At 35.8% G+C, this 25,995-nt stretch overlaps 2 protein-coding genes across 9 annotated transcripts; one reads left to right on the forward strand and one right to left on the reverse strand.

The window, feature by feature from the left end:
* Positions 1–3,844: 3,844 nt before the first annotated feature.
* On the reverse strand, positions 3,845–7,488 carry LOC129567977 (peptidyl-prolyl cis-trans isomerase sig-7). Its single transcript, XM_055445413.1, has 3 exons — positions 6,834–7,488; positions 6,059–6,762; positions 3,845–4,795 (listed from the first exon to the last, which is right to left on the reverse strand). The coding sequence occupies exons 1-3, from the start codon at positions 6,994–6,996 to the stop codon at positions 3,920–3,922; spliced, it is 1,743 nt and encodes a 580-aa protein (XP_055301388.1). The 5' UTR covers positions 6,997–7,488; the 3' UTR covers positions 3,845–3,919.
* On the forward strand, positions 7,442–25,314 carry LOC129567976 (NPC intracellular cholesterol transporter 1). Of its 8 annotated transcripts, XM_055445409.1 has the most exons (15): positions 7,475–7,884; positions 8,013–8,547; positions 15,633–15,842; positions 16,456–16,612; positions 17,209–17,282; positions 17,373–17,585; positions 17,665–17,857; positions 18,432–18,575; positions 19,678–19,857; positions 19,921–20,072; positions 20,144–20,267; positions 20,351–21,922; positions 22,000–22,869; positions 23,167–23,246; positions 24,445–25,314. In XM_055445409.1, the coding sequence occupies exons 2-15, from the start codon at positions 8,344–8,346 to the stop codon at positions 24,448–24,450; spliced, it is 4,179 nt and encodes a 1,392-aa protein (XP_055301384.1). In that variant the 5' UTR covers positions 7,475–7,884; positions 8,013–8,343; the 3' UTR covers positions 24,451–25,314. The 8 variants fall into 8 exon arrangements, with proteins under 8 accessions (XP_055301379.1, XP_055301381.1, XP_055301384.1 ...); XM_055445408.1 differs by having other exon boundaries at positions 7,475–8,547; XM_055445403.1 differs by lacking the exon at positions 23,167–23,246.
* Positions 25,315–25,995: the final 681 nt, after the last annotated feature.

The raw sequence follows: 25,995 nt of genomic DNA on the forward strand, positions 1-25,995 counted from the left end.
GTTAAGTTCCATTTTCCTGATAAATGACCACTCATTGTGACTGATTCAATTTTGGGAGAAGGTTTCTTGAATTCTTCAAGTGCCGCGCCTGGAACAACGTTAATTTTTTATCAAAGACTCAGTACAATATTCATTTAGGTAGTCCATTATATGATTACGCTTTTCCTTGGAACTATGGTTTTCAGTGAAGTCAAGTTTTATGTCAACGAACATGTGACCGAAGATTCGTAACATTTGTAAGGGAGTTTTGAAACGATCAACCAGTATCCTGCGAAATAAACTGCAATTATAGATGTTCTCGAAAAGAAACCGTAGACTTATGTAAATGCATTTTCTTGTATGTTGTCGAGCACAAAATGATTGAGCTGCTAGTTGAAGATATTTGTTCGCATTGGCAACATTGAGAAGGTCTTCTAGATCTAAATACATGAAGATTTGTTCCAAACAGAATGAGTTAACGTCCGTGATCTTAGTTGGGTTGTTTAATTGAACACTGATTCGCTTTTTTCTCTGCCTACTGATATTATTTTGTATCATTCCGCCCTTCCGTTTATTCTTTAGTGTGGATCCTTCCATTTTCAAATATCACTGTAAACAAAATTGAGAAATTATTTCGAACATTTTTTAGTGACAAACTGAGTTTTATTTAAATTACCAAAACTTGAAAATTTGTTTATTCTCTATGCTTTCTACTAACGTTATTGCAACTCTATTAATTTTTTTATAACTTTCACTCAACAGTCTTGCTTTTATTTCACTAAATTCAATTCTGCCTCTGAATATTTCCTTAAACGTCCGCTTGACCTGTCATATTGATTACACCTATCGTAGTTTTACTCAACTTTCTGTTTTGGTGTTGCCGTAAGGTAAGCATCCCTTTTCTGTTGCACCTAATAACAATTTTCTACAGGTAGCAATTCCAAATACAGAGTAAATAGAAGACTGAAACTACAAAGAAGTCACATGTGAAAACAATTTCGTTCGCAAGGATTCACATCAAGAATGCAACAGATCGTATTATTTTCACATCTTTTGTAATATTTGTACATTTTTTAAAGATAATTTTGAGTTGATTCTGTTTCAGAAAATAAGAGAAATATCGTTGATGTACTACAGTCACTTGAAGAAGGTAGCAAGCAGAGAATCATTTCAGCATAGATATTCAATACATGGGGAGTCTTTCTAGGCAAATACACTTTTTGAATGAGTTTCTTAGTAAAAATTTTTTTTTTTCGATTGAAAATCTACTCATACAGAAGATCTTATGAATGATTTTTGGGGTACCTACCGAACAAAAATGATATTTTCATAACAAAATGCACGAAAAACGTAACTTTTGTTCGGGAGGCACATCAAAAAGCCAATTTTAAGAGTTTTTGTCTGAGAAGACTCACCATATTTTCGAGGAAAAATAACTTTGCACAAAGACACCCACCCTAAAAGGCCTATACTTAAGGATTTTTTGGCCAAAGATCGATTTTCTGAGAGTTGAAATCGAACCAACCGAATATACGGCTAGAAATATATGAAAACATCATTCGACTTGGTCTTGTAGGTACTTAAAATGTTCGTAATGGATCATACTAGATGTTCAAAAGCAGAAAAAGTAGAAATCGCTTGCTTTCATCTGTCGAACCAAAGCTCATGTTGGTGATTTGCTCATTTTGGCCAGAAATTTGTCTTTTATGTCTGAATCAATTGACACCAAAGATCGAGGCGTAAATTCTTGCAGATTTTCATACCATTTTGCTTTCAAGCAGTAGTACCGAAGGTACGTACTCAAATACACTGTACTTCAGTACTTTTGATTGGTAAATAATCATGACAGCTCCATATTATTGCAAAAAGCACAAATGGTATGAAGCCTTCACACGTTCTTTCATCCAAATTGCAATCTGGCAAGTACCAAAATGTTTATACAGGTTCTGGCTACACGATACAAGTAAAAAAACTGAACAAAAGTATACCACCTGGTAAGTCACCTTAAGTGGGGTCAAATGTAAAAAATGCCGAAAATTTGACATTTTTTTGGTCTTTTACGGTCTCTTATGCACACAACTGCAATTAATGGCTATTACTAGATTCTGAAAAAGCAATAATTTTTTACGTCGAGTAATTGAAACAAACGCCAATCGATTCTGGAATTAATGGTGAACATTTTACGTCTCGTATAAAATATCTACACCGCACAGGATCTACATATCAGGACACGTGTCTTTTTTACTGTCCTAGTTAAATCTTCATGGCTAGACTGTTCCCAAAAGACCTTAATGCAGAAGACCCATGCAGCTACAGTGGTTGTTTCTTTGATTTCGCATAATTCAATGGAAATTTCATTGAAATAATGTTCAAGACTATCACATCTATGGGTGAGATTGAGAGTGGAGTATGTTTTTTCTTCGATTTATATTTTTGAAAAGGCGAGTATGTTTTCTGATGATTCTGTTGGCGTTAAAGTAGAGTATGTTGTAGTACCGTCTAGCCTCCGCGGTCTTCATGGTTTTCGCGCAACTGATAAAAGATAACAACATGGTGTCTTCGGCAAAGTTGTAGTACTTGAGGTCTTCTATGACTAAGCTGAAGACAGTTATCTCTTATCTCTTATCGGTTGCGCGCAAATCGCGCACATAAAAAAGCAAATTTTATATAGAACTTATTTTTTCTTATCATTTTTCGCGCTTTTCGCGGAACTGATAAGAGATAGGAGATAACTGTCTTCAGCGATGTTATAGAAGACCTCGAGTGCTACAACTTTGCCGAAGACACCAAGTTGTTTTCTCTTATCAGTTCCGCGGGAACCGTGGAAAACCGCGAGGACCCGCTAAAAACAAACATACTCGCTTTTAACCATTTTTAAGTCGACAGAAACTTGCTCTTCTCTTTCGTAACAAAGTCAATCAAACATACACTACTCTCAATCTCACCCATAGACATGAGTGCATGATTAGGGTAGCGTATTTAGAAATGGTGTCATTGCGAGATTATCCTAATAAAAAAATATATAAATCATACTTACAAGCAATTGAAAAGAAGAATTTATCTTTGGGGTTGAATGACATAAAGTAAGAGAGACTACAGTCAGGACAGACAGATGATGCTCAACTTAAGCAAGCAAATTAAATGCTTTTTCTTTGCAACTTGTAGTGTGTCTATACCCGTGTTCAAAGTTTGCAAGTGATGTTATTGTTAGTCGTAAATTGCAGTATAAAGTTTTGAATGGTTTGATTGTTGTTCGCATGACTTTACATAATTCATGGGTATTTCATAGACATGAAAGCATAAGGATTGCCATAAATACGTGATCAAGGTGAAAAGAATTTATCTGTAACCCATTTTCATTCACAAACTCATATCAATGGAAAAAACCACAAATGTTCTGTACTCATCAAAAATTCAATGAACGAATGAACGAATGAACAAAAAAATGAAACAAGTGTTCAAAGTAATAATTATTTTTAACGATTTTAAAATGCTTACTAAATGCTCCTTGTCAATCAATCAATTAGTTTGAACTTAACTAACCAATTGTCCATTATTATTTATCATTTACCTACAGCTTTACCATCCGAATTGATCACCTGTTTGATTCAAATTAAATTATGTCTACTTGATTTAATTTCCAAAAAATACTCGATTTTCTTCATTATTTTTGTCCAGCAAAAATGATCACATTCAAGTATTGTTGATGTATTTTACCTGAATATCGTAAGTAATCATCAAATTAAATTGACAACAAATGGGTCAGTTTTTATTGTAGCTCGGTATTTCGAACTTAAGCGAACATCACTGAAAAGATAGGAGAAAAAAGAATGGCAGCAAGTGCATGAAATAAAATGACAAAACCTTCTATAATTTGTACGCCAACAGTTTTATTATTATTTTCCAATGAAAAGTTCAAAGTATCAACAATATTAGGGTCTTATGATGAGCTTGACGATGAACTGCTGTCACTGTCACTGCTGCTGCTGTCACTTGATGAATTCTTTTTATGTTTTTTGCTGGTTTTCTTTTTCTTGTGTTTCTTATCCTTTTCCTTCGACTTTTCTTTTTTATTTTTCTTGTTGGATTTTTTGTCCGATTTATGAGATTTTCTTTTTTCAACCGATGGACTACGATGTGATACTCGTCTTTCGATCGATGGACTGCGACGTGATTTGTCATACCTTCTTGCCGCATCATTTCGTCGATTGCTTGAATCTCGGTCATCGCGCCGTCTACTTAAATCCCTATCTTCTCTATCATTCCATCGTTTGTTTCCATCTCTATCATTTCTGTCATCTCTTCTCTTACCCACGTCTCTATCCTCTCTCACATCCCGTCGGTTGGTCGCATCTCTATCGTCTCTTCGTCGGTTTGAATCTCTATCATCTCTGCGATAGTTTCTGTCCGGTGAGTAATTCCTCCTGAATGTGTTTCTGTCATTTGAGCGTTGTGGTCTTCTATTATCGTACGGACTTCTCGATCTTGACCGCTGTCTTTCACGCCGCTCATTGACTTGGTCCCGTCTTGGTGATCTGTTTCGTCGGTTATCATTTTGTCTGGACATATCTCTGTTTGGCTTATTATAACCTCCCCGATCATTTCTGCCTCTATCTCTTTCATTCTCTCGAATTGGTTTATTGTAGTTGTTGAAATCGAGTCGTGTGTTTTGACTTCCATCCTTCATAATGAATCCTCGGCCCTTGCCACGCCATTGTAATTTGGACACCGACTGTGAAAAGTCAACATGAATACGACGGTCATCGATTAACACGTTATCCATTTTAAAGTAGGCCATTTCACATGATTTTTTATCCTTAAATTCGATGTTCAAAAAAATAATAAAAATAAATTATTAATCGAATATAAATAGTTTCATAAATAGTTTCATAAATAGTTTTTTCAATTATAAATAGTTTCATAATTAGCTTGGTTATAATTGAACCCGTGAGCATAAAAACAACGTATTGACTCTTCGCCGATGAATACGAAACGCAAAAAAATCGCCGAACAAAGTGAAACACCAATCTGTTATTGGATCAATATGAAACATGAAATCGTTGGCCACTATTTTATTTACGTTGCGCTTTGTTTCGAAGCGCGGCAAGTGTTTCATTTTGTTCCAGTAACAGAACGTTGTATCACTTTGTTCGGCGACGCGCTCAATGTACTGTTTTGAAAAAATATGCATGATTTGATACAGTTTTGTGCGAGTGCAACATAAATTCTGTTCGCTTGAAAGTGAATCGTGAAATATCGGCTGACTATAGAAATTGTGTTTCACTTTAATTGAAACAAAAATGTTTGATACAATTTTGAGTCCATTGGTATGATGATTCATTTTAATGGTGGTTTTGGTCGTGATTTGTCTATGAAGTGAAAATTAACTGATAAGGAGCGCGAATTTCGATGTGCCGATAACACCAATAGAGCAGAAAAAAATACTATATGAAAATCGAAAAAAATTTAAACTTTTTTTTTCGACTGTTGCCTATTTCGGATCGTCTACATGGGAAGTTTGTATGAAATCCTCGGAACGCGGGTTCACGCCGCTGTGAATACATTGGTTTATATAGTGAAATCTATACATGGCCAAAACACGGACGCAAAACACCCATTCTATTTCGCTCACACTTACGTGCAATTTTTACCCGTATAACAAAGTAGTCTGCTTTACTGTTGAAAAGATGTGCGCAGTAAAGAAACAAGAACGTACATGTTTCAGCAACGTTAAAGTGCACGTAAGTGTGAGCGAAATAGAATGGGTGTTGTGTTCAAATGAATCATCATACCAATGGACTCAAAACTGTATCAAATCATGCATATTTTTCCAAAACAGTACATTGAGCGCGTCGCCGAACAAAGTGATACAACGTTCTGTTACTGGAACAAAATGAAACACTTGCCGCGCTTCGAAACAAAGCGCAACGTGAATAAAATAGTAGCCAACGATTTCATGCTTCATATTGATCCAATAACAGATTGGTGTTTCACTTTGTTCGGCGATTTTTTTGCGTTTCGTATTCATCGGCGAAGAGTCAATACGTTGTTTTTATGCTCACGGGTTCAATTGTAATACCTCAAATTCGATGAATGCATATTGTAAGGAGTCACCAGTTTTGCGATCACGAATAACTTCACAGCCTTTGATTTTGCCAAAGCGACTGAAAATAATTTCCAAATCATCGTCCGTGGTAACCGAATTCAATTTGCACACGAATAACACATTTTCGGGCGGAGCAATCTCAGCGTCTGGTAAATCGCCAATAATTTCCAAAATTGTTGCACGCGCTTTTGCTTCGCGTTCCAATCGCATTTCCGCCAGTTCGGTCTCATCCTTTCCGTTTGTTTCATCAACATCTTCATCAGCTGCGATACGACCATTTCGCAAACGTTCAGCGCTGGGAGATGGTGATCGGCTTGGCTCTCTAAATCCTCGTGGATTTTCAAATGGATCGTCCAAAATCACTGTGTGCGTAATGCGAACATCTTTGTACGGCCGATTCGTATTATCGCAAATCACTTCGTTGATGGTACGTAACACATCCAATCCTTCGACGACGTGTCCAATGACACAATGAATGCCATCCAGTGAAGTTAAGTCAGAGCCCAATGTGAAGAAAAACTGTGAACCAATCAAACTTTCGCCTAAACTGACCATTGACAATAGGCCCGGCTCCGAGTGACGTATCTTTGGCAAATATTCGGCTTCAAAAAATCTTTTATCTGGCCCTTCTATCAAACCCCACACTGATTCGCCACCATTTCCTTCTCCACTTGGATCTGAAAGCAACAAAAATTGGATTATTGTCAATAAATTCACAAACAAAAATTAATATTCATTCAATGTTTACCTCCAGTTTGCGCGATAAATCCCTCCTGAATCGTATGAAAAAGGTTATAATTGTAGTACTTCAATTTACACAATTTCAAAAAGTTCAAACAAGCTCTTGGCCGTTCCGTCAGAAATAAATCCACGGTTAGATCGCCGACAGTGGTTTCAATAACCACCGACATTTTTTTTTTCAAGGTCTTTTTTACAATTAACTTTTCAAAATAAATGTATGTTTGTTCTTGTTTTGCCGAAACTTAAAATACGATACGTTGAATCGATTACAAGCGTTTCTAAAAGTTGACGTTTGCTCATGCATCGTTCACAGAGCAACATTTGACAAGTGAGTGGACGGTGTCAGCTGAAAATGAATAGGGGTCGCTACGTATCATTGCGAATCTACCTTAAAATAGCATTTTCGACGCAATAAACTTTATTGATGTAAAATAAACATCTTAATTTGTGTTTCTTTTCACAAAAATTCTAAAATTGTCGATGAAATATTTTAAAAGAATATGTGCTCACTCTTGCCATTGTACAGCATTTCCAACTCCATGGGCATTTCAACCGAATTCCAATTGATAAAAAATAGCCGATGCCGCTGAGACTTCCATTCCCCATGCAGCTTACAAGCCGGTCATCACTGGCTATGCCTTATTCCATTTCACTCAGTCAGTCATCGATTCAATAGCGAATAACATCATATAAGAAGTGTTCGCATGTTGAAAAAGACAATTCTAATAAAGTTAAGCCTGCAAAAGGGAACAGACTCGGTGGAAATTGGTTTTCTTAACCGGAACAACGAAACAAAAACTTTGTGAAATCAAGTGTTCCTATCGTTACCTTAGAAACCAAAGGCAAAAAGAGAAAAAATAAAAAGAAATTTTTTAGTAAATTTTTGACAATCAAAACGTATAAATGCAACAAAAGCACAATAAATTGATCAAATACTAAAAATGTTCAGAATATGATAACATTTTAACGCGTTTTGATAACATTTTCGGTTTTAATTATATTTATTTATTTTTTTACGTATTTCTTGTATGCGACGAGATTTGATTTATTCCATACGTGTAAGAAAAAAAAATGTGCAGAGTGTATTGTCGTCATTCGACTTGAAGCGTCGCCTAATGTTTTTGTTGTTGGATATTTAATTTTTGAAAGTTTGCACTGTTTTTTTTTCTCAATTGGTACATTCTAGAGAAAAAACCCCACAAGGACACGCCTAATACTTTAACATTAGTTGTTGCTGAATTTTTGTCCTCTTGTTCCACTGTTTTAACACCGTAAACGAATACGAATGTGATTATTGAATTTTCGCGCAGACAAAATAGTAGTACAAATAGATATCACACGAAAATAATTTCAAAATCAGTTTATACGCGATAATTAACTCAAATTATCTAACGAGCTTATGCAGCCGAAACGGATGATAACAACAAGTGGAAAGCATTTCATAGTAGAATAACAGATCAAAATTCCAAATACTTCGGAACGAATTCTAATCGGTAGAGAAACAAATTTTAATTGCAATGGCTTGGACATATTACACATCATGGCAATATCATCGACGAAAAAGACCTAATCCACATTGTACACAACAACGAGTAGAGCAACAGCAGCCAGAAAAACAACAGTGTCTTCACCTTCCAAACTTTTGTTGGATAAATAATTTAGCGTTTGTGTTTATTTGTTCGCTAATAATTCAACATTGCCCGACAACAACGGGCACCGAGGTATGTATGGCTTATTCAATGATTCACTCATACCGACATAAACAAAATCGCACACAATGTTTATAATTAACGTGAAAAAATCAGCATGAACGAAAATTAACAATGATTGAAACGATGAAATCATGCGCTCGTTCGAAGCTTCGTCGAACGATTCAACTTGCGTTTGTGTTAGACACATTCATGTATACCAGAAAACGAGATAGAAAGACGAAGAAAATGAAGACAACTCTACCACTGTGAAATAATGTGTCTGTCTGTGTCGGAGAGCAGTGTGTCACTCTCAGTTGCACATGCGATCAATATAAATATATATACAGACAAAAAAACACGACGAAGCGAAGGAAATGTAAAATCTCAGCTACTTTGTTTCTTTTATTTTGATTCTTTCGTTTGTGTATTTCGGCGTATAATTTTATCAAATAATTAAGCCGAATATCGATTCATTCTTCTGTTCATTATGATATTTACCAAACGTTATGAGATACTGTTCACAGAATTCAGTTCATTTTTTATTCCATTTCCGTGTTGGATTTCTCTCTCTCTCTCTCTCCCTCTCTGTCTGATTCATACCGATTTTGTGCAAGTTGTTTTCGTTTACTGCTCTGTATGCGATTGTATGCGCGTTCCGCGCGCCAACTCTCAGTTTTAATTATTTTGCGCTTTGTCATTCATAATTTATCAGTGACGATTCGTCACTGACGATGTGGATTTTGTATTTCTATTATTTTCGTTGGTTTGGCAATTTCGAAGCAACAACAACTGAATGAGCGTGTATTTCAATATTTATACTCTCTCCTATGACAAACCGTACATAAATCGACAAATGTCACTTGTTCCGATTCATTTTCAATGGCAACGATTTATATTCATTTTTTCCACATGAGTTTAGATACCTATCGATTAATATATAGTTGGCCACAAAGTGAACGAGTTTTTAGCAACACAGAATGAACATTGTACACTGTACAATGTACGGTGTGTATGTATATGAGTGATTACGAGAACTGCTGCCATTAAACCACTACAATGGCTGTAGTTGTTCATGTAAAATTATTAAAATGAGTGGACAGTACAGAGTAAAAACGACATGCTTCGATTGTATGGTACAAAATAATTACCCATTTTCTTATTCAAATTGAAGAGTTTTTTGTGTTTTTACTTCGGCTATCATGAATATATACTGTATGTTAGTACTACTAACCGAGTGGTACGATATTATGTTGATGGAATGCTTGTCTATCGCTTTCAAAATTATATACGTATTCGTTTCATACGTAAGATTCGCTTCAATTAATTTGTCGAACATTATGTTAAAAAAAAGAGTGAATCTCTTACACGCATCAGAATCCAATCCAATCAATACTATATATGTATTGAAATGTGAGTCGGACGATGTCATGATGAATCACGTTGGAATAAAATTCCAACACATTCAACATCAACGTGTTCCAGTTCGGCTCGCAACAATTTGACACTTCTGGTGGATAAAACCGTATTGGTTTTTGAACGGCGTGACGGAGCCGCACACTAGCTGTTGTCAAACTGAATTCCATGACCCTAAATGAAAAGTACGCTTGTGCGTGATGGCAACGGCCATGTGGTGTGACATCTAACCATACAACATATAAATAATATACGACAAGTCATTTCAATAAGCAGATTTGTTTCTGTATTCAACGTAATTTCTTCACTCAACAATCATTTTGTTTCAAAAAATGCGGAATAAAAGTTTTATTTTTTTCAATGAAATGCGTCTGCTCACTGTCTACGCTGAAGCTCATAATCAATTGAAGAGCCCACTAGAAAGTGAAGACAGTGATCTCAAACGTTCCATTCAAACATTTATTGCGTTAGCGGCAAAATTTGACATATGAAATCATGAATTCTGATGAAAATTCATCGCTCATTCTTAAGTAGAAATTCATTCGCTAGTATTTTCAACCATTTGAATAAATGAGTCAAGAAAGAATGATATTGATCATGGTGATTTTGCGCGATATCTACTGAAATGATATATCATTAAACTGGTTACTATGTGCTTTCGTATTGAAATTTCTATTAAATGCGCATGAGTTTCTTTCTCAATCAACGATATTGCCGATATATTTCAAACGCATGCATTGAAACTATGCATCTTCTGACCATATAATGGTTTTTAATGGAACCGTTCGTTTGATTCTATGTTGTGTATCCAACTTTAATCAGCCCGGGCACTTTTTTTTCTCTATTTTTGGAATTATTTGGGGAATATTATCTCCAAGTATTAAGAAACAGAAATAGAATGGACACTTCTGGGTTTTTGGCAACTCAAAGCAGATTGGAGTTGATTCATTCACTTATTACAGCTAATTTTTTAGAATTCAATCATAATAATTTCAAATATCTCGATGTAATTATATAAATAGGTTTCTTTGTTCGTTATTTTGTTTCTAGTAAATTATTTTTTGTATACTATTTGTTGCTGTAACAAGATCGAAATGTCAACTCAGCGGAAAACGTGAAATGAGCTCTCGTTTTTTTTTTCTTGTCGTGTGAAGCTCTATTCATTCGTTCATGGAATGAAAACATTAGAAAGAAAAAAACGCCAATGGAATTAAGATCACCGTATCGAGTGTCAGTTCGGCCAACGAACGATGAAAGAAAAAGTATGCATTACATCGATCGATATGTAAAAAAAACAAAAGCTATGTTTGTCCCTTGATATAATAATATAATATTGTCATTTGTATGGTTTCGCGTGTTCACCAAATTGCTAGGGGGATTTCTCACGAAAAAAAAATGAATGAATTCTTATAAATTTTTAAAAATTTCTTCAATTCGGTCCAATTCGATCAATTTTTGTTAATTCGTGTAAATAAATGTACATTTACACTGAACTTTTGAATTATGCTTCAATGAAATTGTTCTGGAAGTGGGTGTTGGTGGATCCCAAGGATCGTTCAGAACTGCTCCCGGTTCTGGAAGTGGATCTTCAGGATGGGCCAGGGCAATGTCAAACCGGATCTGGTCCATCCTGAGGATCCACCAAAACCCACTTCCAGAACACTTTTATTCAAGCAAAATCGTCATTTCAGTACATTTTCATACAATTTCAATAAAAAAGAAGAAATAATAGAAATTTTTGCACATTTGCTCAAACTTTTTGTCTGAGAAATCCCCCTAGCCAAATTGCTACACCTGTGGGTAAATACCGATTCAAATGCTCAAGATAAAAGTAGAAAAATGGTAGCAAATGAAGAACTGTTCAGAATTTTACAATATTTACCCCAGTTAGATATGGCACACGGTACACACAAATTGAAACATTATCGTTTGCGGCAATTTTGACCACAACACCAAAACAAAACGCAAATTATGTCGTATTACGCTGGTGGTGGACTCATAAATTATAGTTTGAGTATTGATGTCGCATTCCTATGTATGATAGACACATTATAGGAAAATTGTACCTCTTTGTGGTCGCGCAATATGTACTGATTCGTTTTTTTTAGTTGTTGTTGTATTATTTGTTCATTTTCGTTGGCTTTACCCATTTTGATGGTTATCAATGTGACAATAAACTGAATGTAAAGCTATAGTTTGGTATAGAACATGGTCGTTGTCGTTGTGGTTGACGTGGCTGTCGACGCCGCCGTTCTCGAGTCCATGGCATTATTAAACGATTTTCCTCGCCGTATATGCCATGCACTTGGATAAATTTATCGATTTTTTTTTCATTTCACAGTTCTGTTTGTTTTTCCCATTTTCATTTTCATGTTTGATTCATTTTCCACGGCTCAACTAAATAATAACGTTGTTCTGACTTCAATAAAACTCTCTGTCTCTCTCGTTCAACTATTAAAGGTCAACTTGAGCGTGTGTATTTCGGTATTTTTCGTGTGTTTCGCTATGTGTTTGAGGCAAAAGTGAACACACGAAAGACGAAATAAACAGATCAACTCATGACGATTATTACACGAAGCAAAGCGTCGCAGTTCTCATGCGAGCGCACTCATTGTTGTTGGCACAGTGTACACCATTTGGAAAAATTGAATGTGTGCGTACTTGGTGGCCTTTAGGATGATGACTTTGCCAATGCAATGGAATTTTAAAACATGGAACAGTTTTTGAATGCCTGCCATCAACCTTAAAACTTGCTAGCCATCAATGAAAGTTACGCGAGAAAATTGCGCAAAAGGAAGCAAAATAACACGAGCAAACAGTGTTTGAGCTGTTGCAGATGTGATACAGGATGAACATTGAACAAATTGTTTGCATGCATTTCACGCGTAATTTTATCGCTTACAGTATCGATTTAAACCATGTTAATCAATGGATGATTTATGCGAAAATGATGCAATTAAAAAAAGTGCAGCTTTTTCGTGACTAGCCTCCTAGAACAAATTGACGTGCCGTAAACTGATAAAGATATAGAATTCGAGACGAATGGAATTGTATAGAGAGCATTGCCAATGCAATAATCATTATTATCAGTCGATTTTTTCGGATCAGTCTGTTTTTTTGCGCCATTTCATTTGAAACTGGCACTATCAGAACTTTCGCCATAATTCACTTTTTGTTCAAATATATGAATAGTTAAGAATTAATAGTGTGTACATTGACCATTATCGCGTCTATGCGATATTTTTGTTTTGTTGTTTTCGATTAAAGTCAATAATCACACTATATATCAAGCAAAAGCATATTTTTCTGCTAAAATAAAGCGAATGACTCATGTCCTCGAATCTTTCGAGTGTTTTTATTATCGACGATCACACCAGAAACATCCAATGATTCTAATTTCATGGAATGCCCATTAGTCAGTCAATATTTTTACGATCCGTATATTTACGTTGACTTGATCTCTTTTTTCTCCTCGTCTTCGTCTTCGTCTTCTTGACGATAAATTTCTATTTATAACATCGATGTGGATAGCTTCAATCCATATTTAAACGTATGATTTGCATACATCAGCCTGAATTACGATCGACTGATTACTTTGAATCATGCATTTTGTACAGTTTACATTTTCATCAGAGATTATTCGCTGAAAATATGAAAAAAATATCATCGCATTCGCCGTGGTATTCGACGTTTTCTTGTGAAAATAAAATGGATTCGATCGCACAAGTATCGTTAATCGCCATTAAAGCAATTGTTGATAAAATTGTCGTCGTGAGTTTTTGTTCCAATAAAAATTGGAAAAGTTTGTTATGACGCATCGGTTTCACAACGATTAAGTTTCAACAAACTCCAGGAATGGATCGGCTTTAGTTCAAACGAAAACACGATAAGATATGGAAACATGCAAAAGGTATTAACGGTATTAATAACCAGTCCCAACGCAATGAGGCTTGTGGAACAATAATTTGCCGCCCTGCCACCCTGCTCCCAAATAAATCACAATTCCTTGCGAAATTGGAGATATTCTGTTTTTGACTTTCAATCGAAGATTACCAATGAAAAATTCATGGCGAATTTAATGAAAATGCGAACGCAATGGTCATTTTATTGTTCAACATGAATGAATCGCACACTTGCGTCCATTATTCGTGAAATGCTAAATCAATGTAATTGATTTAGTTTAGACCACAAGTGCGTAAGCGCGGCGAAACTAGCAACTACATTAGCAATGACATAACATCACACAGTTATATTTATATTATGTCAATATAATATAATAGAGCAAATGTGATTTTCATGTAAGTTCAACATTTGAACATTAAACATGACATCGCAGATTTATTGGCTCACTTTGAAACCGAAGCAACTTTGAAAATTGGTGACAAATTGTCACTGACAATCAAGTATTTTGCATACATGGGAAGCTCCCATTGGGAACTCCTCCATTTTCAGCAACTTTGCCAAATTTTTTATTATAATTACTCAACAGTTTGTTGACAACAATTTCCGAGAACACTAAAAAAATTGTATTCGCTAATATATGTGCGTTGCGTTTTCTTCTGGATTCGTAGCGTGGTTTTACTATCGATTGCCACATATCTAGTATTTATTCAATCTTATCAGTTGTTTAGTCACATCTTGCGACTCAGGTACAAACATCAATATCAAGATACGACAAGAGTCGAGGTTTATTTTCTTCGATAAAAAAAGTGAGCGGTATGAATGGTATGTGTAAACGAGTTTCCGTCTCACACAAAGCGCAAAAAAAGAAGAACCATTGAGCGCTAGGGGCCTCCGCCAATTTCCATATTTAAAATATGAACAAATAATATGAATTTGTTTATGTTTCAACATATTAAACAGATATGTATGCATAATTTAAATTTTGCTCAATTTTGTTCAATAAACCGACTGTCAGCAGAACCATGTCTAATCTGTTGACTTCATTATCGCTTCAAAAATTCTGGAAGTGGGTTTTGATGGATCCTCAGGATTGTTCAAACCCAATCTGATCCATCCTGAAGATCCACCAAAACCCACTTCCAGAACCGGGAGCAGTTTTGAACGATCCTGAGGATCCACCAAAACCCACTTCCAGAACATATTGTTCAAGGTGAATATGAACAATAACAACGCATTCGGGAAATAATACAAAATATTTGGAATCTAGCTTGAATTTTACATGATTTAAATAATACAAATAGATTTTGCTAAATAAAATTTGGCGTGAATCCCCTAGATTGAGCGTTGTATGAATATATTAGCAAGTTCTTCCAAATGAATTGTTTATTTCGACAAAAGGAACAACGAATAAAAATAAATGAAAAAAATGAACTCATGATTCAGTGACAGAAAAACACACGAAACGCATTACACCTGAATCGCGATGGAATGACATTTTTGTGGTTGTTAAGGTCGAATTGTCGGTCGTTCGTCATCGACTGTTGCCCATATACTCATAAATATATTTATTCCATCATAATGTGTTAAAAAACGTGTTCTCAAACCGATTTTATTAAATTGTCACGGCGCTACTAACATTTATTGCGTGCGACTTTCAATTGAAGTCGGCAACAAGCGTGAAATTGACAATGATATTTGCCGTTTTGAACTTTGTTTATCAGCTTTAGTTTGCCGATCTGTTATTAATTTTAAACATTCAGTTTTTTTTAAATTCGTTTTAATTGCATCTTTTTTTTCAGATAATCAACGGTTATGATGATAGTAATATTGAACACTGTGTGTGGTATGGTGTGTGCAAAACTGATCCGTTGACGCAGCACAAGCTGTACTGCAGCAATAATGACACAGCCAAGCGATTACCAACGGATGGCCAACGTCTGTTGCGACATTATTGTTCTCATTTAGTACACGGTGAAACCGATACATTCACATGCTGTGATGGCGAACAGGTAAAATATATTTTCTACAATTAGCAGTGGGTGTCGATTTATCGCAAAATCGCACATCCGTTAAACAATTTTGCGAGATTGCATTCCATAACAATTATGTAAGGTATTCGAGCAATGAATCACAAAGTGCGTTTGCGTTATCTTTGTGCGCCGCGAAACTTTTCGAATCAAAAATCAGCTCCAAATCTTTACAATCTTGATGAATTCTCAGTTAATTAAAAGCAAATTAAAAAATAAGAAAAGAAATTGATCGACCGAAATTAGCATAAACGAACAAGGCACGCAAGAGGTCAAATTTAATTGCCAATTGAACCAAATGAATCTTCAATTGAACCTCTGTCGTTCATATTTGAGCTTTTTCTTGTAAGTTTTCCCGCACAAACGAGTTTCAATCAAATGTAGGTCCATTTTTCTAGTTGATAGTCGGTGAAACCATACAATTCACTGGTCACACTTACACAGAAGGCCAAAAAAGCCTTTAGTCCAATCTGATAAAATTAGAAATATTTAAGTTTGTGTCTTCATTTTTGTTTTATGCATTAAGTGATTTTATTTAATTCAAGGAGACAATCACATTTGTTTTCTTTTTCTCTGTCTCTCCTTTGTCCCGCAGATCGATGTAATCAATAAGAATATCAAATTAGCAGCGAATTTTCTACAAAGATGTCCGTCGTGCTTTAGTAATTTTGTACGACAAATATGCGATATGACATGTAGTCCAAAGCAATCGCAGTTCATGCGAATTCAGGGAATTGAGCAAGGAGCAAAAGGTAAGTCATCGCTTATGCATGAAACAGACCAAATCCGCCGTAATGAATTCAAATGAAAATATTCACGTGGAAAATCTCTCGTTTCGCTTCTCTCAATTCATTCTCATTAAGATTTCAAATTATTTATTTTCGAAGAAAAGTTGGCACACCTTTGTTTCATTCAATGAAAATAAAAAACTTTGATTCAATGCAAAATGATGTGGAGTTTCGAAAGGAAAAGAAAACCTTACTTGAAATTCGATAAAAAAACGTGAATCTGCTTTCGAATTCAATGACTTCGGGCTGTTCAAAAGCCAACATCTCTCCTCGTTCCATATTCACTGAATTATTCATTCGATTCGGGGTGTGAGATTTCACAAAATCCATCACATTTTCTATTACCAATTCGAATTACGTAGCCACTTATTTGGCTGCGGTTCATGTACCTTCATTGCTTTCGTCGCCGTTTTTTTTCCGATGGCATCCGGTCCAATTATTTGCATGCTCGTTGTTACACAAAGGGGTCGGACATACGATTCCATATTTTATTCAAATATAAAATTTCAAATATATTTTATGTGATTTCTTTCATTGTTTATTCCTGTCGAAAACTCTAGGTCCAATCGTGACGGGTGTCGACATTTCAATAACCGAAAGATTCCTGAATGAAACTTTCCGGTCATGCTCTCAGGTAACGTATTTACGAAATGTTTCATTGAATAGAATTAACTTCATTACTCGATGGAGATTTAATAATAATTTGCCGTTTATATTTATATAGGTCATCGTTCCTTCAACTGGGAAACTGGCGTTGGATATGATGTGCGGCGAATGGGGTGCTTCGCGTTGTAGTCCAAAGAAATGGTTTGATTTTATGGGTGATGCTTCTGATAATAACCCATATGTTCCATTTCAAATCACTTATATTACCGATCCAATTCCGGGTTATACTCAGCTAGATCCACCTACTGTACCGTGCAATAAGGCTGTTAACGTGAGTTTTAATTCGATTTAGGATAATAAAAAAATAACGGACCATTCTAAAAAATTTCGCGTGTTTTGGACAATTCCAGAATAAGACGTTACCATGTGCATGTGTTGATTGTGAACAATCTTGCCCGAAGCCATCGCCGTTGCCGCCGCCACCAAAACCATTCACAATATTCGGCCTGGATGGATACAAAGTGTTCATGGCCGCATTGTTCGTTGTTTTTTCAGCACTATTTTTAATCGGCGTTTGCCTTTATCCAAGTAAATCCATGGATGGTAAGTTATTCCGTAACATTGCTTTTATGTCTACATGTAAACGGTCTATGAATAACCGAAGCAGAAGAAGAAAACAAAGTGTTGACCCAAAGTGGTCCAATTATTCTTATATCATATGCAAAGAATTGATGCAGACATCATTACTAGAGAAAACTGCTCGAATGCAAGCTACGAATTTCAAAATCTTTGTGTTCTTCGGATCATTTGTACGCAAAAAAATGTTTATAACATAGACAAGTACAGTCAGAATATCCCCAATTCAATCGTAACATAATTATGATGAACAAACCGGAAATGGTCTTTTTCAAGTCAATTTCGTAAATTAATCTATTCATTAAATGGGTCAATGGATTGTTAATTTCCTTTTCAATGTCTCATCAGACATATTATCGATCTTTTCACACTGGTGTATGGTAGCTTTCATCTTCTTTTCTAATCTAATTTTTTATCTTAATCTTAACTCTTTTGGTTTTTGCAATTAATCGATAATGATACTTGATGGCACTCGGCACATTTGAAACAAAAAAAAATCACACAAAACAAATTCCTTTACACTTCGCAATCGTGTGTGTAGCGGGTTTGGTTCGGATAGACTGCGTTCATGGTGAGATAAATTCAAATTCGGATCGGCGGTTAGGAAGAAATGGACCACAATGTCAACCATGCGACGCAGATGCAATTGACAGTGAAGACTCGCCATTACAGTCAAAACGTTCGAGTAGGTTTTCGACATATTATTCTAGATTGTATTAAAGTTTTTAAGTTTTTTTTCCACTTCTTTGGTACACGTGAATATTACGCATTAAATCGTAAATGACATTTAAATTATGACGGAAATGCCATTACACTATCCATCGTATGATCAAAGAAAAACATTGGGTATTTGTTTTCGAATGCATGCAAAGCAATCATTATTATCATGATAAAGATCCTTTGCGAACCTGGACACTGAGTAATCAAACCCAGTGACCAGTTCAAATCATATCATCAATCGCTTTTATTGACTTTTTTGGGGGGAAAGTAATTTTGGAGGAAAAAAAATCACAGTCATCACCACATTGCTTTCGATTTCACGGTTATCACAATGAAATGTTACAACTTATCTTGTTTGATTTTATGTGCACGGAATCTGTTTATCATTTTGCTTCTCACCATTTTGTGGGGGAGGGGGGGCTTTGAATCTTATAAATATTCGTTTTGTGTTTTAAATGACCTTGGAAAAAAAAACCAACAAAAAAATGTAAATAACTGCTTCGTAATATATAATGAGTACCTATCATGATGCGGCTATTGTTATATCTACGGTTCATGAAAATCATTTATCAACAAATCAATACGAGCGTGTCGGTAGCTTCAAAAAGAAAAAAAATAACAACAGCATGTGTTGACTTTAACTTAATCACTCAAAAATGATTTGTACGTCTATCATTTTTGTGTTTTGTTTTAAGCCGCAATTCGTCTGATTTAGTTTACCGTAAACGCTGACATATTTGATAAACCTTCAAGTGCAAAAATTCGATTTATCATTCAATTGATGGATAGTGTTGTTGTTTAAAATAAATCCGCTTCATTTCTTTGGGGTAATATTAATCTAATAATCTAGCTTTAGACGGGGATGGTGGGGTTTATCATTAGATCCCTTAAACACGTTTGTACATGTGTACATTGCGTGATATATTCGCATGCTTTACATTTATTTAAACGTTGAACAATTTCAGCAATGCTTTGTATTTGCGTCTTCATTTCGTATGTTCTCTTTATATTGTACTCGCGTTAGCTTCACCGGTAAACTAGTTGCTCATCTGGATTGTTAATTTCAGGTGGAACATGGGAAGGTGACCCAGATCTTGATAGGCACCAGAACAATGGAATGGGAAGTGATGAAGCTGATAGTGGATACTTTGAGCGGCTGGGAGCGCATACGGAAATCTTTTTCGAAAAATGCTTCACAGCATGGGGTACATGGTGTGCCAATAATCCATGGCTGGTTCTGTTCATAGGTAAAGACAGGTTAATAACCATTTTATCAACAATTTACTCACAACTTTACTCATTCGACGCAGGTTTCTGCTTTGTTTGTGCGATGGGACATGGCATAAAGTATCTGAAAATCACAACCGATCCGGTCGAACTATGGGCAGCGCCCAATTCACGTTCACGTATCGAACGCGAATTTTTCGATTCTAATTTTGAACCATTCTATCGAATTGAACAGGTTGGTGCTATGTCCAAAATTAATTTCAATTGCGTAAATATGAAGTGAATAATTCTTTTTTTTTAAAACAGATTATAATTAAAGCAAATTTACCTAATTTCACCTATGATACATCGAATGGGCCCATTCAATTCGGACCAGCATTCAATAAAACGTTTTTACTCGAAGTGTTTGAGCTACAAAATAGCATTAAAAGTGAGTTCAATTTTTCGAAAATCTATCGAATATCACTGTTCAATATCCAATACTTTATTTTCTATTTTCCACCAAAATTATAGTGCTGGGTGAAGGGACCAATCACAGTTTGGAGAAGATTTGTTTTGCACCATTGAGTTCTGAATTCACGGGACCAGTCAAACCGGCCGATTGTGTTGTACAATCGATTTGGGGCTATTTCCAAGATGACAAGGTGAAATTTGAAGAAGAAGATGTCGACAGCAAAGGTTTCAACATTACGTACTTGGATACGTTGATGAAGTGCTTTGGAAATTCATTCGATCCTGAATGTTTAGCTCAGTACGGTGGTCCAATTGATCCGGCCATTGCACTCGGCGGATTCCTAGAAAGCGGTCAATCACTCAGTGGAACGACCGATTACAACAAAGCAAACGTTGTTATTTTAACATTTTTGGTGAATAATTATCACAAAAAGGAGCGCTTAGAGCCGGCCAAAAAGTGGGAAGCATTGTACGTTGAATTTATGAAAGATTGGGTGAAACACAACAAATCAAAACACATCGATATCGCATTCTCATCAGAAAGATCGATTGAAGATGAACTGTTGCGTGAATCAAAATCGGACATTTCAACCATTATCGTGTCATATCTGATAATGTTTGTGTACATTGCAATTGCGTTGGGTCATGTTGAACTCGAGCGATACAGTCGCATTTTGATTGACAGTAAAATTACACTGGGAATCGGTGGTGTGGTGATTGTACTGGCGTCGGTGGTTTCATCGGTGGGAATGTTCGGATTCATTGGTTTACCAGCTACGCTAATCATCGTTGAAGTAATTCCATTCTTGGTACTCGCTGTTGGTGTCGACAATATATTCATTCTGGTTCAAACACATCAGCGTGACGCAAAGCGACCGAATGAGTCACATGCCGATCACGTTGGACGAATTCTGGGAAAAGTGGGACCATCAATGCTTCTAACATCGGTCAGCGAAAGTTGTTGCTTCTTCCTGGGTGGGCTGTCAGATATGCCTGCTGTTAAGGCTTTTGCACTGTACGCTGGAATGGCGCTAATCATTGATTTCGTACTGCAAATCACATGTTTTGTGAGCCTTTTGGCCTTGGATACGGTGCGCCAAGCGGAGAATCGTTATGATATTTTATGCTTTATTCGCGGCAAGCGTGATGACGTGATGACAGTGATGGAAGGAACCTTATTCAAATTTTTCAAATTAATTTATGTGCCTTTCTTGATGCAAAACACCGTTCGAACCGTTGTGATGATTGTATTTTTCGGATGGTTGTGCTCGAGCATAGCCGTCGCACCGCACATCGATGTCGGTCTCGACCAAGAACTCTCCATGCCCGAAGATAGTTTCGTTTTGAAATACTTCCAGTTCATCAAGAAGTACTTAAGCATTGGACCGCCCGTTTACTTTGTTGCAACCGGTCTGAATTACACAAATACAAAGGATCAAAACCTAATTTGCGGCGGACAATACTGTAATGATGACAGTCTATCGACGCAACTGTTTATCGCGAGTAAATCGCCAAACTACACGTACATTGCGCGCCCTCCGTCATCTTGGCTAGATGACTATTTTGACTGGACGGGTTCGCAAACATGCTGTCGCTACTTCCCAAATAATGAAAGCTTCTGTCCACATTCAGGTATGATTTTCATGTGATTTTATTCCGAATCTTCCCATAAATTGATGTGACATTTTTATTCTTTTATTTTCATTCAGATATGGAATGTTTGTCCTGTAACATCAAGTTGGAATCAAATCAACGACCCAATTCTAGTGCATTCGAACACTACTTGCCGTTCTTTTTGCAAGACAATCCAGACGAAGAATGCGCCAAAGGTGGGCATGCCGCCTACTCGAATGCTGTCAACTATCACACAACAAAACTCAATCACACGGATGTTGTAGCATCGTATTTTATGTCCTATCACACAATTTTGAAGACTTCATCCGACTATTATGAAGCGCTGCGTGGTGCCCGCAAAGTGTCATACAACATAACACAAATGATCAAAGCAAATCTACGCTTGAGCGGCGTCACCGAAAGTGAAATAGCCAAAGTGAATGTGTTCCCCTACTCAGTTTTTTACGTATTTTATGAACAATACCTAACAATGTGGCCAGACACCATACAAAGCATGGGTTATTCAGTGCTTGCCATTTTCATCGTAACCTTCGTTCTGATGGGCTTTGACATTCATTCATCGATTGTTGTTATCATCACTATTACGATGATTGTCATTAACTTGGGTGGCCTCATGTACTTCTGGAACATTTCGCTGAATGCTGTGTCATTGGTCAATTTGGTCATGGCTGTCGGTATTTCAGTCGAATTCTGTTCACATCTCGTCCATTCGTTCGCCGTTTCGATGGAAGAGACGCGAGTACGACGTGCTGCTGATTCACTAACCAAAATGGGCAGTTCCATTTTCTCTGGCATTACATTGACCAAATTCGCTGGAATTCTGGTGCTAGGACTGGCAAAAAGCCAAATTTTCAAAGTTTTTTATTTCCGAATGTACCTGGGAATCGTACTATTTGGCGCTGCACATGGTTTGATATTCCTGCCAGTTCTTCTTAGCTTTATTGGTAAGTGACTGTCCTCCTTTCCATTGGTTTTTATTGTTCATTGCAATCACTAGCAATTTTTATACACGAAGCTTTGACCAAATTGGTTATGGTTCTATTGACATGTGGTCTATGGAGGCATTTTTAATCCACGCATTTTTCATTTTGTCAAATGAAGTAATACATACGTATAAGTTACATCATTTTCTGCATTTGAAAACAAAGTCAAAGTGAGAGATACGCCGACTAAACGATGTCTAAACAATCGAGACATTAAAACAACATCATTGTATCTGTCATTCATTGTGTCTTATATAGGTGCTCCTATTAATAAGGTGAAATTGGCGAAATATCGACGACAAGATTTTCAAGTTCATGAAACAACACTGTCAACAAATGTAAGCAAACCGTCGATTTGGAAACTTAGTCCAACTTTATCAATTCAACTTTCGCTCTTCTTTTGTTTGCTTTTTTCTGTGTTTATTTTTTTTCTTTTTGGATTTTATTTTTATTGGAAGCACAATTGCTTGTTGCACATACATTTAGATTTTTTTTGTTTAACTTTCTGTGAGTTTGCTTATTCCACTGATTTATGTACGATAGCTCTTTTTCCATGTGTTCTGGTATTCATGTACATGTTGACGCATGTCAAAATTCACCGATTGAATTTATTTACGAAATTACCTTCATTTACACTTGCAAAAACTGCATTGAATATCAGAACTACTGGCCGCTACTATTTGATTTTGTACATTTTTATGTTTATTCACATTTGATCAATTTGTGCATTTTTTTCTGATTACACAGGCTAGGGTGGGTCGATTTAACAGCTTCATAGATATCAACGATGGTCAGTGCGGCATCGTTAGCTTATGTCCAGAAGAACTGGTTTTTCTTGGGATTTTTCTTTTCGAGACGTTGGTACCGTGAATGGAAAATCACATTCTTGTGATGAAGACCTATCACCAATTTTATGCTCTAGCAAAAATATATGTTCCATGCAGTTTTGAGCGACCAAAAATTGGATTTTTCTAGCATTTTCAGTCAATCCATACTACCTTGACCGTCGAAAAGTGATAAACTGCGAACTGTAAGGCTTAGAGTCTAAGTCAGTTGACGTCGTCAACCCCAGATTTTTGGAAGAGCATTGGAGATAAATCCTTCACAATACTGTGATGCACAATTTAGGGCAGTTTTCGAGAGAAAACTCGCACGACAAAAAATGTAACTCTGAAAATAATCTAACGATCCCGCTTTAGCAATCTACGATATCTACGTAATTGCCTCACCCTATCACACACTACACACCAAAACCTATTTCACAAAAATTACAATTTTCAATCTTAAGATATTCGAGTAAATCGACATTATTATCATTCAAGATTTTAGTACCGGAAATGCTGTAAGCATATGTTGATGTTTGTGAAATGGGCAGCCGATGGATTCAAAATAGAATTTTATGATATTTTGGTCACATCACACGTTTTTTCCTTGTGTTTTTTGTCCACAAAATTTGTGTTAATATGTAAACGTATATGTTATTCGTTGTTATCAAGATTCCCCGTTAATAATCGATTGTTGTTTTCGTTAATTTAGGCGTGATGCGAAACAAACGACGTAATAATACTTACGTCATCAACCATCCCCTCAACATCGACGTTTCATCCAATGCAAGCCTTTCAAATTCGCTTGCACAATCTAATGCCACAAACAATTATGTGTCATCGTCGACTGCAATCTCGTCATCAATGTCCGAACGACCAACCCACGGATCTTTGAAATCTGTAAATTCGCTGGACGACAATCATCGATCACACGAGCTACCACATAAAATGCAACGTTCCCAATATTCGCAAAATTCAATCGATCTACCGCCGACAACCGATTCATCGACCACTGACCTTGTAACCCGAACGTGAAATGTAAATAGTATTAGAGATATAAATAGATAGCATCAGACAGAGTGCATCGCTCCGACTTCCTCTATATGTGTTTCTTTTTCTTTGTTTTGTTTTGTTTTGTTTTATCGTTGCCATGTATTTATGGATGAGAATCGAGAGCATAGATGCACTTGTCAAAGAGCGACGATTTTATCAAATGCTATTTATAAATCATTTGGAGATAAGTTTTCACAAGTTTTTGAAGTTAAGCGAAGAAGAGGAAGACATAAAAAATCATATTCGATAAATTTAAGATTTTGTGCGGAAAATTAAAAGATTATTGACAACGAAACAAAACAAAAGAAAAACATTGAGAAGTAACAACAACAAAAAAAATAATCTACAAAAGACATCAAAAACTAATTGCTTGTCACATCATCTTTTCATTTCAACTATTCTTCAATAGTTCTTCTCATTTGAAACGAGGAAACGCCTTATTTACTCTAAACATATTGAATAATGCGATTCGAACAATTTGCTTGCATCTGTTCGACAAAACAAATTCAATAAATTATTATTATCATTATTATTATTACTATTCAAAATTCGATTTTCAAAAAAAAAAAAAAAAATCATCATCAAACGCGCTGTGCAAGATGAAAATAATTTCTTCTAAGATCTTTTTTATTCCTTCATTCTGATATTTTGTTCGTCCTTCACATTGCCATTTGATTTGCTGTATTTTTAGCATGCTATTTTTATTACATACCGGAAATTTGCACACAAAGCAAACCAATTTATTTCACCAACATCTGCTGAAACCACTAAATCTATTATTTATTAGTTTTTTTTTCGCATCTCTTGAACATTTTTCAACAGCCCGATTGACAGTTTGCAACTCTCGTTCAATAAATTAAAATACTAGAATACGTCACGCGTGACGGAAACACCACACAAACTTTCGTGGAAAGTTAAAATTAATGTGAAATGCTGAAAGATTTTAAACTCGAAAAAAACTACATATAAATACAGAATATGATGATACTTATTTCATGTATTTTAGAGAAAACAAAATACACACAACAACGGAGTGCCTTCAAATTGCTTTTTTAGATTATTCTTAGAACATTAACTGAAAACATAAAAAAAAAGAAAAAGAAGAATGGGTCCGGAAAAAGTTTAATATGTATAAATGGAAACTCCTCTACTTAAATCTCTCATCGGAGTTTCCCATACCACATACATGAGACATATATTCATTTAATGA

This window comes from Sitodiplosis mosellana, unplaced genomic scaffold (assembly GCF_009176505.1).
Source record: "Sitodiplosis mosellana isolate CC-2019 unplaced genomic scaffold, AAFC_SMos_1.0 Smas_scaffold_14, whole genome shotgun sequence".
Taxonomy (NCBI): Eukaryota; Metazoa; Arthropoda; class Insecta; order Diptera; family Cecidomyiidae; genus Sitodiplosis; species Sitodiplosis mosellana.